General features: G+C 41.5%; 1 protein-coding gene across 1 annotated transcript; it reads right to left on the bottom strand.

The window, feature by feature from the left end:
• Positions 1 to 22: 22 nt before the first annotated feature.
• Positions 23 to 8,673, bottom strand: LOC110508938 (diencephalon/mesencephalon homeobox protein 1-A-like). The gene is made up of 5 exons (XM_021589861.3): positions 8,410 to 8,673; positions 3,074 to 3,239; positions 2,748 to 2,926; positions 2,077 to 2,455; positions 23 to 1,784 (listed from the first exon to the last, which is right to left on the bottom strand). Exons 2-5 carry the CDS (start codon positions 3,225 to 3,227, stop codon positions 1,360 to 1,362), a joined length of 1,137 nt encoding a protein of 378 aa, XP_021445536.3. The 5' UTR covers positions 3,228 to 3,239; positions 8,410 to 8,673; the 3' UTR covers positions 23 to 1,359.
• Between the last annotated feature and the right edge of the window lie 6,693 nt (positions 8,674 to 15,366).

Consider the following 15,366-nt stretch of genomic DNA (forward strand, 5'->3'; position numbering starts at 1 on the left):
AAGAGAAGGAAGCTACAGTATGTAAAGACCAAGCATGGCTTTATTTAGGATTTATTTTACAACATCACTTTTCAAACTTACATTGTTAAAGAGAGAAAATGATAATGCCTATGGTTTCCAGATTAGTCTCGCCAACATTTAAAATCTACCACGGGACCAGTTAGTATGACAGGCTGGAGAGAAACAGTAGAACTTTTACAATCACAGCCACAATGGAACTCATATGTAGACTACCAGACAGTATAGCTTCAGTAGTCCAGGGAATAGAAGGTAATGGAATGGCGTGAGCCGTTTAAATACTATTGTACAACTCTGACAACTATAGGAATTGCCAACTTGGACAGTTTATGATCAATTAACAACATATGAACACCTTTACATTTGCCTTATCAGTAAACATTAATAGATAGACTTATTTTTCTTCTTAATTTACATATTACAATTATTTACATTATTGGAGTGGATGGACTTGATGGGATCCCAGCACAGAGAGAATCCCAGGTGCATAATTGACTACAATTTAAAGATTGGCCACTCCTTAAAGTGCTTAAAGAGTACAACAGAAAGTACTGGAGACTACCCCCGCCCCCCAGCCCTAAAGGCCCCCTATTCTGTTTGTGGAGGGATGTTGTTACCAAGTTACGTATAAGGGAATCATAAATAGTGTGAATGTTCATAATTGCATATGCTCCCCTCCCCTCTGCCCAGGGCAAAATGTAATTAAAAGCTTTGCACCTTTAGTCACTGAAATTATTTTCTCATTACCAAGCCAGTCTCTGTGCAACATGATTTAATACTGGGCATTAAACTGATAAATTAGTCACTTCTAATTAGGATATTGAGGAGAACATGGCTTGAGTTTATATTTATGTATGTGATTGCGTTTTTAGAATGTGCTAGGTACCTACATGACCTAATTGAAATGGTAATGGCCCCACGGTACAAATAGTCTCTCAATGCCACCAAGGCTGGCACAAATGTATTTTCCCCCTTGAAGACCCAAATTCCCTTAAAACGGCCTAAATTCATCTTTTATCTGTAAACATTACATTGCAAAGTCTTTATCACCAAGTGCAACACTAGACAGGTAAATAAATACGTATGAAGTGTATTTGCTCTGCTTTAGAGATCCTGTGTATAGCCTGTGCAATCCCAGACGTTAGGCAACTGATAAAGCAAGAAGCAGGAGAGAACTCGGTCCAGGGTGATTTGCCATTTTGGTTTTCAAAACTCTGGCTACTAATGCCCCGAAACCATCTGGTGGAGAATATGGTTCCTGTAGGGCTACGGAGGTTACAGACAAGGGATGGGTAGGATGTAGTACCGATCTCCCAGCTAGGTCGCACTAAGATCCTGGGCTTAGTTAGGCAGCGTGTCCAGTCCCAGGGAGGCCGCATGCTGCTTGGCCCGCATCCGGAGGTTCTCGATGCTGGTGGTCTTGCTGTTTTGGCTGGGGAGCCCTCCGGAGGCCTGGAGCAGGGGACTGTTCCACACCTGCTGCGCTGCGTGGTGGGACAGGGACTGGTAGTAGGATTGGCAGGGCAGGGAGCCCAGCGGCGCCGGAGACATGTTGACATTCATGCCCAGGTAGGGCAGAGTTGGGGTGGTGCCCATGTCGAAGGAAGGGTAGAGTGCCATGTTGTTGGTGGCAGCCATGTGCTGGCGGAACTGCTCCTGCAGGCAGAAGAGGCTGAGCGGGGAGGAGGAGTAGGAGTGGCTCTGGGAGATCCCACCGCTGACACCACTGGAAGAGGGCGTCACAGACCGGGAGACCATAGGGGATTCTGGGAAAGGGGAAAAAGCATGAGTCAATAACATTAAACTACGTTTTACTGGTGGGCAGGGAGGCAAACATATGTAGAACTAACAAAGAACCAGCAAAGCTGTTGTGCCACTTCTTCATTTGCCAGTATGACAAATGAACTGATGTTGGGCAACAATGTGAGCTTTTCATATGTTTACTCTTTATTGACCATGCTAAAGGAATTCTCTGATTGACTTTCTGTTTTCTAATGCCCCCCCAGCTACAGTATATTAGAGCTGTACAAGTGCCAGTCACAAGAGCTTGTCCTTTACCAGGTTTGGGGCTAAGTCGTTTGCAGGGTGGAGAGACGTTGCCGGGTGTCATCACCCTTTCACTCTTTAACTCCTCCCTCTGTGGGTTAGACTCCTCCTCCTTATCGGTGGCATTGTCCTCTGTGGCCGACTCGCTGCCTGACTGCTCCGCCGAGGTCACGTTCAACTCCACGCTAATTTCCGGCACCAACAGAAGGGGCGGACCCTCAACCTCCAAGGAGGAAGAGGATGGGGGGAGCTGGTTCTCTGGAGTGATGGTGGTGGGAGCAGCCTCCTGGTCACCTCCCTCTAGGTTGGCCTCCTTCTGTTTCTGGAGCTGTTCCTTCTGCAGGCTACGCTGCTTCTTGCGGAATTTGGCCCGGCGGTTCTTGAACCACACCTGTTTGAAAGGTTGCCATATTGGGAGACAGTCAGAAGCATACTCAGTGTGCAAGAGATTAAGCCAAATGGTTGTGGATGTACATGTGTGTTACATTGGTGTAGGTCTGCCTACTGTTTATCTTTAAGACAAGCCAAGAAGAATTGCAAATTACTAAAGTATTTTTTTTCTGCAATGTTTACCCAGTGGTAAATATATTTCATGAATTGTAATTCAGGTACAATAACCAATATTGTTTGTGTTTCAATCTACAGGTACAATGTTAATTAATGTATGTTAATTAATTAGTTACCTGCACGCGGGCCTCGGGGAGGTTCGTGCACATGGCCAGGCGCTCGCGCATCACAACATCGGGGTAGTGGGTCTTCTGGAAGGTCTTCTCCAGTGCCTCGAGCTGCTGTGCGGTGAACGCGGTGCGACTCCGGCGCTGTTTGCGGTGCTGGGACCCGTAGCGAGCCTCCAGAATGATGTCTTGAAATGTGCAGCCGTTGGAAGAGAAGAAACACGGCAAGTTTAATTAATTGGATAGTACCCTATCCTATAGGGGGATATGTCAGAAAGTGATCATCAAAGGTGATGCCTTGTGTGTGTAAAAGTGTATTTGTTGGACTAAATTACCAGCCAGTCTTTCAGCGAGGGTGAGCGCGTGCACAGAAGGTCGGTAGTCTGGCGCGTGTTGCGCCTGTTGCGCGGCCTGCTGGTGCAGGTTGTACATTGCGCTCAGGGAGTTCATCGCGTGGAGAGAGTAGCCGTTCACTCCATAGTGCTGCATGACGGGCACTACCTGTTGGAAAACAAGCATAGATCATGTTAGCATTTGCTTGAATGTTTCCATTTGGCTATCTGTCCGGAGAGTTTGACAGGCTATTGTTCCATGCGTAAACGTTCCCATTTTAGATACGCGCGTAATGAACGGTCTAAATTCACTGTTGGTTTAATGATCTGACAGTTCAGGATATGTTGTGTGTAGACAGTGGTGCACTTGCAGTTTATGCATATTGCAGTTCATAATTTGATCACCTCATATATAAAGTTGTAGTTTTGCAGACCTTTGTGTTTATCTGTGCAACCAAGGTTGGTTAATCCTTGACAAACCATGACTTAAGTTGTTCATGTTAAAGTTATCAGAGTCGTGTGGTGCTTGTAATAGCCAATGACGTGGTCATTTGAATCGCATACAGACGCATTTCATTTCGTTAAGGTAGATGTATGGCTCAGGGGCAATACATTTTAATATCTGGACAAAAACGTTAACCATTCATATCCAATTATCGCTTGGTTCAAGCCATTCATTATACACAATTATTTTAATTGGGGTAGGGTGTAAGTGGCACTCGTTCACGTAGTAAAGCGTAACGGATGCCTTATGAAGGAATTGATTTACTTACTTTCCCTGTGATCGCAGCAAAAGCGCAAATCCCCTTTGAAAGCGCCGCGTTGAGAGATCATTGCGTTGATGAAACGCTTTGGAGATGATATAACAAGATTTGTTCCACGCCGGGATGGCAACCTGAAATCAAAGAGGTCCCGTGTGGCTCCGTTTGTAGAGCATGGCACATGCAATGCCAGGGTTGTGGGTTTTATTCCCACGGGGGACCAGTACATGCAAGTAAGAAAATGACTACTGTAAATCGCTCTGATTAATTAAGAGCGTCTGCTAAATGACGAAAATGTATTATATTGAACGGTAATGATAGGCTGTTCTGTCAATACCAATGCTAGCTAGGCCTACTGAATTATCTCATTCGGTTAGCCTATGAATTTTAGTAGCCACTTTAGTTCTTTTTAACTAGGCCTACTATTTGTTGGACCATGTTGGTTTATATTTAGGCTACGTTGTTAACCCGTGTTGCCTCCTTACGTGAAATTCGCTAATCAAACTTTTCTTGTGGCAGGTAGCCTAGAGTGTTGGGCCAATAACCGAAAGGTTGCTAGATCGAATCCCGAGCTGACAAGGTACAAATCTGTCTGTCTGCCCCTGAACAAGGCAGTTAACCCACTGTTCCAAGGCCGTCATTGTAAATAAGAATGTGTTCTTAACTGACTTGCCTAGTTAAATAAAGGTTAGAAAATGTGTTTTATAATAAGTCTAATTAAAAGTATATCCTTAATTTTATTGGACAGAACAACTTTACAGAAAATGAATCAAAGCCTTCCCACTGGGCTCGCTGGTTGAAACAACGCTGTTTCCACGTCATTTCAATGAAATTATGTTGAACCAACGTGGAATATACGTTGAATTGACGTCTGTGGCCAGTGGGTTATATGTAGGTCTCCGAGGCAAAATATCTCATCCTGCATTTTTGTAGGTTATTATTTGCCCCTTTAAAATTTTCATAGATAAAATGAAATGCTTCAGGGCACGATTAGATAGATACATGTTAGTGTCGAGGTCTTTGACAAGAAGAGACATCTTCGAGGCTCAAGCGGTTATGATTATAACAGAGAGAAAATATATAAATATTCCCATGCATGGCAGGTATCAGGAGATTTGGAAGCGGGAGAGGTTTCCTAAAGTCTTAAATTGCCTCACTGTAGCATTTTGACATGCTAGGCCTCTAATGTTTTCATCTTCGCTGGTGTCTGTGCTCCTTTAGGTCTATTTTCATTGGCCAGTTCAGGATGGGCGATACAGATTCCTCAGATCCTCAAAAAGTTCTACAGCTGCACCATCGAGAGCATGACTGGTTGCATCACCACCTGGTATGGCAACAGCTCGGCATCCGACCACAAGGCGCTACAGAGGGTAGTGCGTATGGCCCAGTACATCACTGGGGCCAAGCTTCCTGCCATTCAGGATCTCTATAACAGGCGTCAGAGGAAGGCCCTAAAAATGGCTAAAGACTCCAGCCATTAGCCTCCTATTGTTATTTTATTGTGTTACTATTTTTTAACTTTAGTTCATTTAGTAAATATTTTCATAACTCTTATTCTTCTTAACTGCATTGTTGGTTAAGAGCTTGAAAGTAGGCATTTCACGGTAAGGTATACTGTTGTATTCGGCGCATGTGACAAATACGATTTGATGTGGGGAAGTTCACTATGGGTTACTGGGGGCAAAGAATATGTACAATATGAATGTTTTGATTTAAATTAAACCAAAAAGGGTATATGTCCATGCGTCATTCGGCTGATTGAAAATGTACGTCGGCCTATTCAAGTCATTCAAATAGTTAGTCGTTTTCGAAATATCATGGTGCTCAATTGCTCATTGACTGTATCTTGATTCTATCACCACAACCTAGAAGATAAGCTTGATATAAGAGCGCATTGAGACTCATATTTCTTCTAGTCAATTTATACATATTAAATTGTACATAAGAACATTATACAACAGAATGAACTGCCTCAAGTCTTGCCCAAGGCTAAAGGAGGCTGTGATAATTCAAATTCAGTCAAGAATTTAATCCACACGCAATTCATTTTTTTTTAAGTGACGCTGCACTTAATGCAGTCTGTGATAAGGATCAAATTGATGTATTTAATTGAATATTAACTGTAATTGCTAACATGCTTGAGAAGTAAGCCTTTGCTTGAAGTTCATTGACTTCATTACCCTTGACAATACTTAATTCAATGTCACTTAATCCCTTAATGATGTTAATTTATGATATAGTAAGACCTTAAATGATATAGTTGTAACCTACACAACAATGTAATAGGCCTGGTAAACTGTTATTTTCTATTATTGTTATTTTATAATGTTAGACCTATCGATATTACATTATGAATGATTTTGACAGTTGTATTATTACAACGTTTATTTCAATATTTGATTGCGTTCAAATAGAGATCTCTTTTAGGCCAAAGCACCATCACTACAGAATGTATCTGTTTTTTATCATTGCGTTTTGCTTTTCATGTATTGTTGTTTATAATAACGTGTATTTGAATGTGGATGTGTATATTGTTTTTTGATGTGCATTGTTGTGCTAAACAGGGCTCATCTGGAGGAAAGGAGACGTTGGTCTCAGCATTGACTCCGTAAAAATAAAATAAATAAAAATGTGTTTGAGTAACAATTAAATCAAGTGAAGGAATCAAACACTCCATCCAAATAAATAGGAATTTGCCATTTTTCCCCTTTTTGCATTATGAAACTTTTTGTAACAACTCCTAATCTCAGCAATAAAATCTGACCTATAACACCGTGAAGATGCTGTCCATGTTCTGTGTGTAAATGAGGGAGCTGTGTGCATGAGGGAGCTGTGTGTATGAATGACGCCCGCAGTGCCTATTTCCAACCTATTACACTGCAGTGCCTGATGAATGTGATCACAGGGCAAGAGGGAATAGGTTAATTCGCCTGGACAGAAGGACGGTGCTTCGCTAAACATTTACTTTGGTCCCCCGAGTATTTGAGTTGAATGGGCCCGCTTTCCTCCCTCCCCTCTCTCTCGGTCTCTTATCCCATCGCCCCGCGGGGCAACGTTTTGGCTGAGATGTATGGCTTCTCCGTGGGTAAAATATGCATGTTGATCCCCATTTGGCTCCCCGTCTAATGGAAGTGCAAATAGGTTTCGACTGCGAGGCTCTCCATTTATCAGCAACGCTGACACCGACGGACATACAGTGCGGTTCAACAGCGTGCGCACGTGTGTGTGCGTCCATGTGCACGTGCATGAGTAGAGCGAAAGATACCGAGGCTACTTACTCATACTAATTCTTATTTTGTACTTTCACGTTTTTCATGCATTTTATTGTTATTGATATTTGTACTGTTATGATAGGCCTACCATATTTACCACACAAACCTACTTATTCTGTCTAGCTGCCATTGTTGTCTATTCATGTGCCTATCCCTTCTCCGGGTTGTACGTTTTTGAGTGCCCCAGGCAGCACTGTTCAAAGCATCGGTTATTAAAACAGCATTATGAAATTTGGCATGTACATTGCAACCCTTTGATCTGACTAAATTAGGAAACATTTTATTGCTAAAAACCCTTCGGCCGGAGGTGTAAGCAAGCGACAATCTGCCCTTTGGGGTGTCAGAGTCATATTTTGTATTCCAGACTGTTCATATCCGCGAGAAAAGTGTTTGATTAGCGGATTTAACGTGAGGAGGCGGAGGCAACACGGGTTAACAACGTAGCATTAACCACTAGTCCTGACAAACTATTCGTTCATTTACAATTAGTTTAAACAATTTAATTGCAATTTCATATGGACACAATGGCATGGGTCTGTGCAATTTGTGTTGTTTTTTGTATTTGACTTATTTGATATTGTTTTTGATTTTATAGTTCCATGAAATGGTATATGCAGAGCTTCCTTTAAAAAGCGACACCAGTCTCAATGGCGACTCCCTGCTAAACGAAAGATAAAATAAAACACTTTTTTGTTTGTTTAATCTGAACCTATAGATCTGAGGGTTGAAAATGTACTTCATTATCCTGAATGTTAATAATTATGAAAGGGAAATGACATGAAATGTAGCTGTTATGCCTATATCAGTTACAATACCAGGCCATGAAATCCTCATGCGCTCAACAAATTATTGCGTCATAATTCCCAGATGGAAATGACTGAAGTACTTCCACAAAACCCTGTATATCTACATATTAATTTGATGTATTTTTTTATGTACCATTTTTTTTGCAAGATCTCTCATTCCCTTTTGGATGTCCTCATTTTAATTCTACAAAAATGTACTTGAATCGTTACCAATTGAATAGGCCTACTTTATCACTTATGTCAAGTCCTTCACATCTGCAGCCAAAACATAATTTTACTGTGCTCGCTATACTGTAAATGCTTGCTCGATATTTGATCGACAACGTCTTGTAAAACATAATATCATATCGTGCAATTACCATTAGGTTTATTATACGATTAAAGTGTGCACCAATAATGTAAATATTGTTCCACCACATGTGTATCAACACTGTTGTAACCAACCTGTCAATGCTGTGAACAAGTTGACCCAGTCCCAGAGATGTCCTAAAAGTTCTTACCTCTTGCTTAGTCAGCCGAGTTGTCTTTGGATGTTGTGCTGCTTGGAAGTGTATCCCGATTCTGAAGTGATTTTCTTAAGATTCGTATTATTGCTATGGCTCCTTGTTAATAATGTCCACCTTTCTCGTGCTCTTCATGCGATTGGGAACGAACGACTACAAGTCCATATTGTTCTGTGTGAAACGCGTGCTCTGCTACTTTACGCGTGTCTGAATCCTGTGCGTCTCGCGCTAAACATTGTAGGCTGCCATCTACTGGGCCATGAGCTGATGAGGGATTTTAAAGCGTGCTCTGTGAGGTCATGTTAGCTTTCTAGTGGTCCTTGAAGCTGTCAATCAAATAAAGAGGCTCTTTCTCCACCATTAGTAGCGGACGTTTGGCCAATGACCATACCTATATTCGAAATCATCAACTTCAGAACATAATGTATGCGGATTCCCATATGCAATCAACATGTATTTGTTTCGCATTTGCGTTTGAATTGATAAACATTCAGTCAATTCATGGATTAAGAAGAGTATCATCTCCTTTAAATTCTGGAAAGCAAGACGTAAAAACAAGTATACTTCGATTTTTCTTGCCTTTGAGGGAATTGGATCAGTGAATTGAGTAGCCCCTAATTGGGAGATGGATGACATTTCCAGAATTTAAACGCTGTTCAATTATCTTTAAAAAGATAAAACAATATTCAATACTTATTTTCTAATATTTTTGATAATTTTATAATAATGAATTGTATTGATTTATAAATTGACAAAGGAGCCTGTTTTAACTTCAGTGTGGTAACGTCAGTGTTTCCTATGACCAGTGACAGACATTGTGGTTGCAGGGTCTAACATTATTTTGTGTTTTTTTTTAATCAAATATTTCTGAATGTATTTTTTCTGAGAAATGAAATGTATATTCCTCAGAATACTTTGGCATTAGTGATGTACATGGATCTCTTTGGGTTTTGGAAAACCTCATACGTTGGTTTTATTTGTATTTCGGCTTTCCTCATGCCATTGGAGGAGAGAGCGCGGTGCAAAGACTTTTGGAGAGATTGCAAAAAGATGCCAGGCTAGTGCCTTTAGAATCTCACCCGGCCTTGAAGGATTTGGGCTAGGATAGGGAAGACAAGACGCCATCTCAGCCTCCAAAAACCCCTGTCTTCAAATGACTGCGGGTAAGAGGATTAAAACAATAATGCCCTCCTCTTCTTGAAGGGGTCGCAGAGAAGATTCTTCTCCCGGAGCAAAACCGTTTAGGTGGGAATTAAGGGCAGCGCAAAGTAGCCTTTTAACGTAAAGCTTGCATATTTTATAAAATATTCTTTGGGAATGCGGGCCAGGGACAAAATCCTAGCCGTAGTTTTATCTCTGACCATGTTTCTCATCCACATACATTTGAATTGCAAACAAAATATCCCATGGAGTAGAGAATATTGCATTTTCACCCTCTATATAACACATGCCCCCTTTGAAATATGCATTGCACTCAAATGCATGAATATGTATGGACTAGTATAGTATAGACTGTTCTGCAACTGTCTTTGGGAAACATACTTCTGTCCGAGAGAGAGAGCGAGTGTGTGTGTGTGTGTGTGTGTGTGAGAGAGAGAGAGAGAGAGAGAGAGAGAGAGAGAGAGAGAGAGAGAGAGAGAGTGAGAGGTATTTTGCAGGTACCCAAAGACGGGTAGACATTACGCACGAATTACACACTGTAAACAATGTTATACAATTACTATTCCAATTAAGGCACTGCTGTCAGTATCTACAGTCTGAAACTAAACCACATGAAATATGATTTTTCATGGGATGAATCCTAATGCGTTTTTTTTGTTTTTCTATATGAAAGTTAGAGAAACTGGTAGCAATAGCACATTTGTGCAGTAAACAGGATTACGATTTTCCAAGAAAATTGGTATAACGTAGTTTTTACACATGATCTTTCGACAATAGGTAATATATATTGTCTATATTCCAATTAGGTGGTATAGGTCTATTGTTGCTCCTTATGGTCCAAATAGAGAATTCTGATTCTGAAGTTGCACGCTTAGAAGTTGGTCCTCATCTTTGCTTTAAATTAGGCTGTTTTGGGGTTCAATTATGTGCTCGGGTTTGTACAACTGTAAAAGTGAAACTTTTGACTATTTACTTAGTTAACTAAATGATGCATAGGCTACTTGGCTAAATGAGCGTGATTGAAATGAATATAATTCCAACGTTATAACATTCAATCACCACAACAATAATTACCTTTTTTATTTATGTTTTTACCAGTATTAATAATAATAATAATTATTATTATGGTTATTATGCTATGTCTTTGTGTATATCTGCAGATATATACCGTGCATACATAGACTATTACAGTTATGGTATAGTCATTTCAACTGTAAAAAGTTTGGCTCAACTGTCAATCTGCCCCGCAAACAAACTCTTGTCCCTCTCTGGTTTCTGTTGCCTTCGTCTATCACTCGGTTTCTTCTTGAGGTCTGAGAAAGAAAGAGGATTAACTTGTGAACCAATGGAAATAAGAACTTAAACGGGAGGTAAATCTGGGCAGTGTCTCTTTGTGAGGACCGTTTCTAAAGCAATTAAAGCGAGAACGAGTTCTTCTCAGCGCCTCTTCTCCAAAGCTGCTTTGCGCTGGGCTTAGTGCGACTACTGTCCGGCGCATCTGAAAGGTTTAAACGCCCAAGTGTCACAAGAGCTTCCCAATAAGAATACCTCTCGAGCCCTGCCAAGTGTCCTCACCTCTCCGAATTATGACCCCACGGTCCTGGGACTGGAGCTATCCCAAGGTCCATCCTGGGTTTTTGGCGGCTTGTCACTTGTTATTTTAGACCCTTGAGTTTACGATTTATCTTACTCTCGCCTTTACATCATGCAAATAATTTTGATGTGAGTTGCTTTTAGACCTAATCGTCTATACATGTATTAATTGCCTATGTCCTGTTCATTGATCTCCATATTATGTCTAGTCATGTAAGTGTTTCGCCAATTGAAACATTTATGTTATATGATGGCAGCCTATAAAACGTTGATAATGGCGCGGTTATGGCGGTTATGGGAACTTTATTTCCATTTTGGATGATTGCCTGCAATTATATTTACATGAAAACGAATGAAATAGTAGGCTACTTTTTTTTTGGGGGGGGGGGGGGGGGGGGGGGACAGAAGAGGGAAAAATGTATTACTGACAGTGAATACTGCTCGCTAATAGCTAATTAATAGTCCTAATGGTGTTTCTGCAACTTCATGAATACATTAGGCCTGCAATCCAGCCAGCGTTAGCCTCCGCGGCTCCATTCAAGGGTATTTCAGCATCTGTTCATCCCATGGCAATTAATCATTTTGATGTGTAGTTTAGAATCGACTACTTCCACGAGACCTTTTTTTTGACAAGAATAACAAAGCAATTTGCCAGGAGCTATCTCTTAGACACGTTATTAGCAAACCATCTTAACCCCATGTACTTACTCCCTTATTTCCCTAATTAGATACCTGCGTTGAAGAACACCTACATTTTTCGTTTTATGGTCAACACCACTCCTCCGAATCCTGGTGATATCCTTTTATTGGCGACAAGATCTCAGGATCTCCTCAACAAATCCCACACTAAAAGTTTTCAACCTGTCAGTTCTCTCTAAAAGCTGTATAATTCCCCCTCTTTCACTCTTCACTCAATCCCTTTCTCTTTTTTCTCACCCTCCCTTATTTTCACCCTTGTCTCTCTATCCTTCTGGCTCACCCCTTTCTCTACCCTAGGTTCTTTCTATTTGTACCTTTTACCCCATTTTTTCTCTCTCTCTTTTTTCTTCTCACCCTCTCCTTCTTCTCTCTCGCCCTTCTCTCTCACCCTTCTCTCTCTCTCTCTCTCTCTCTCTCTCTCTCTCTCTCTCTCTCTCTCTTTCTCTCCCTGTCTCTCTCTCTCTCTCTCTTTCTCTCTCTCTCTCTGTCTGTCTGTCTGTCTGTCTGTCTGTCTGTCTGTCTCTCTCTCTCTCTCTCTCTCTCTCTCTCTCTCTCTCTCTCTCTCTCTCTCTCTCTTTCTCTCTCTCTGTCTGTCTCTCTCTCTGGCCCGGATCTCTCAGCACAAGGGGCCCCATTGTAAAATCCTAATCCAGAGGCAACACAGCTTTAGCAACATGGAGGGATAAAAGGCCCATCAAGCCCACAACTTTATGGGGGCAAATCTCTTCCTAATCCCTCCCTTTATCTAAACAAAAGCCCCTCTGCCATAATCCACCTTCTCTTCGAAAAAAGAAAAGGGGCAAAAAAAAACAGAGAGGGGTGAAAAAAAATCTCACACCCTCTGGGGTTGAACAGGGAGCTAAGACCCAAAGGAATGAATTTCATGGAGAAACTAACCATTACTGACAAGCTTTTATCATCAGTTATGAAATTGCCCCCTGGTAACCACAAAATAAAGTTATTGCATGCTTATTGTCATTTACGGTTTGCATTGCACTTGAGAGATGGTTGCATTTTTCTGTATCAGGTTATATAGGCACTAAAATGAGCCTGGCTCTCCCACAGGGTCAAGAAAGCTGTTTCCAGTATGTACTCACAGCCTGGGTATGCCATTTTGAGTCAACAGTATTTCTGACACAAAGTGTGCGAGGCGTTACGAGTTTGAATGACATGGGTTCCTATGTACTGTCACAACAAAAAGGGCCTCCCTGTTAGTGTTAAAAGTATTCACTTCAGAGTCACCAAAGGTGTTGGAAATGTCAGAAACATCTAGTCAATGTTAAACAATGGTTTCTTTTTAGGTCATATCAGCTGCTGTAGCCTTATACTCACAGTTAGTTTTATAGAATGAGAGGGCTCAGTACGGAGGATGATTGGAGAGCCCAGGACTCAACCTCATCACTGACTGGGTGATTAGTACTGAATCAGCAGCTTATAATGGGAAGGCCAGCAGGGAGGAGAAGTGGTGGTGGTGGGCTACAGGGTGGGAATACCAGCATCCCCAGACAGAGCACCTATTCATTTGTGGCCTCCCATGTAAAGTAATGTAGCCATTTTGAGCAGCCAACTGCAGTACTGAGGGTTTATGTTATTGGGTTGGATAGAAACGGTATGTTCTGACCAGTGCAGAAAGAGTTGAACCTACAACAGCCTTTTAGAGCCAATTATAACATATCAGTAAATATAAGATTATGCATATTTATTTAGTACCCATATGGGGGCTTAATTAGACCAGGTTCTGTTACATACCTTTAGCCCAATAACAAACAGTGGATGAATTGACATTAGAAGGCAATGCCATATATCCACCCTATATATATGTTTGGGATACCAAGTGGCGCAGGGGTCTAAGGCACTGCGTCTCAGCGCTAGAGGCACTACTACAGACCCTGGTTCAATTCCAGGCTGTATCGCAACTGCCCGTGATTGGGAGTCCCATAGGGTGGCACACAATTGACCCAGCATCGCCCGGTTAGGGTTTGGCCCGGGATAGACCGTCATTGTAAATAAAAATGTGTTCTTAAACTGACTTGCCTGGTTAAATAAATAAATAAATAGGGAATTAATGCTAGGTCTGCCCTCATCCCCACTCTGCTAATATGCATAGCCAGATAAGGCTGTGATCTTAATTTGTCCAAAATTCCTCCCCCATTTAAAGAGATGGGTTCAGTATAAGGGCCAATCTCCTGACGATGACAATTCCCACCAAAGCCCTCTGCTCCCCTGAGGCAAAATCCCTCCCTGTTGATCGCCTAAAACATATGTCTTTACTTTCCCAAATCCCTTTGTATCTGCTCCTCTTTGGAATATCAACCCGTAATCTGGGTTAGCTCATGTGGGGAGGGTTTAGTGAGGGCTGTGGAGGATAGGGTGTCATCTAGTTGGTATTACCTGTTGCACTAGATAGTGAGGCAATTTAGGCAAGGGACTGATCATTCTGCACTGGGAATGTAGGCTTAGTTAAAAAAAAACTGTATTTAACCAGGTAGGCTAGATATCTTGAAGGAGATCTAGCAAGAAGATCAACATGAAAATATACAATAATTGTCGTAGTGCTGAATAGACCAGTTCTGTGTATTGTACTTGATGCAACTTTCGAACGTAGCAAAGTGGGTTTTGTTTTGACTAGTATCTTATACAGATAAAACAAACACTTAGATGTTTTGTCTGGGACTCCTGTGTTCATACTGTTCAGCCCACCTATTGTTCCCACTATTCATCACTCTGGTTATGACCTGAATACAGGTAGTCACAGTGCATCCATTTGGTTAAAACCTCAGATTGCAGTTGATTTGGCTAAACTGTCAGCTTTAAAATGATATTGAGGAATACATCTGACGAAAGCTTGCAAGGTAAAAATACACTTGACGATGGGACATTTCAGCAGACCTTAGCAGCGTTGTACGTTTATAGAAGAGTCACATTTAGAAGCTTTCCCTGTGATGCCTTCATTAACAGTCAGACAATTACCGTCTCCCTTTGACTCTCTTCCCACTTAAACAGAGCTAACGCTAAGCTAATGAAGCGAGAAGCGAGGACAATTTAGCCATTAGAGCCAATTAAGCCAATCCAATGCAATCCAACTCTTAGGGAGATGTTGAGAAGAGTCACAATGGCATCATCAACCACCCAACCAGACTGGTGGATTTAATTACTTTTCCCCTTAGCGGTAAAGTGTTAATACTTCTGTCATTTTGGCTCATCAAATCATAGCTTCTCGCCACACAGGGATTAAACCTGGCCTTAGGAGCAAATGTTTCCCAGTGAAGCTGCCTGATGCTCTGCAGCGCCACAATAAGTACAAATCCTCTTCTTCACAGCATATTATGGGAATGAACATAAGGGATTGGGTTATTGTTGTCCTATAATCTGGGTTTAAACTCCTTGTTTTACAAATGGCCCTTTTAAAAGCTATTTGCCTTGTATCGAATAAAAACCTCATCCTGTGTTAACCTACTGTCTCGTTGTTTTCTGGATTGTGGCTTTCGATTCTTATTTCAT

Source organism: Oncorhynchus mykiss, chromosome 28 (genome assembly GCF_057628025.1).
Source record: "Oncorhynchus mykiss isolate SJ-2025 chromosome 28, ASM5762802v1, whole genome shotgun sequence".
In the NCBI taxonomy this organism is placed as follows: Eukaryota; Metazoa; Chordata; class Actinopteri; order Salmoniformes; family Salmonidae; genus Oncorhynchus; species Oncorhynchus mykiss.

Excerpts from the sequence above, each read along its gene's own strand:
- LOC110508938 (XM_021589861.3), bottom strand. The coding sequence starts at position 3,227 with ATGCAGCACTATGGAGTGAACGGCTACTCTCTCCACGCGATGAACTCC. Across the intron at positions 2,927-3,073 it reads CCTCGCTGAAAGACTGGCTG|ACATCATTCTGGAGGCTCGC; the intron begins GTAATTTAGTCC and ends GCACATTTCAAG. Across the intron at positions 1,785-2,076 it reads ACGACTTAGCCCCAAACCTG|AATCCCCTATGGTCTCCCGG; the intron begins GTAAAGGACAAG and ends CCCCTTTCCCAG.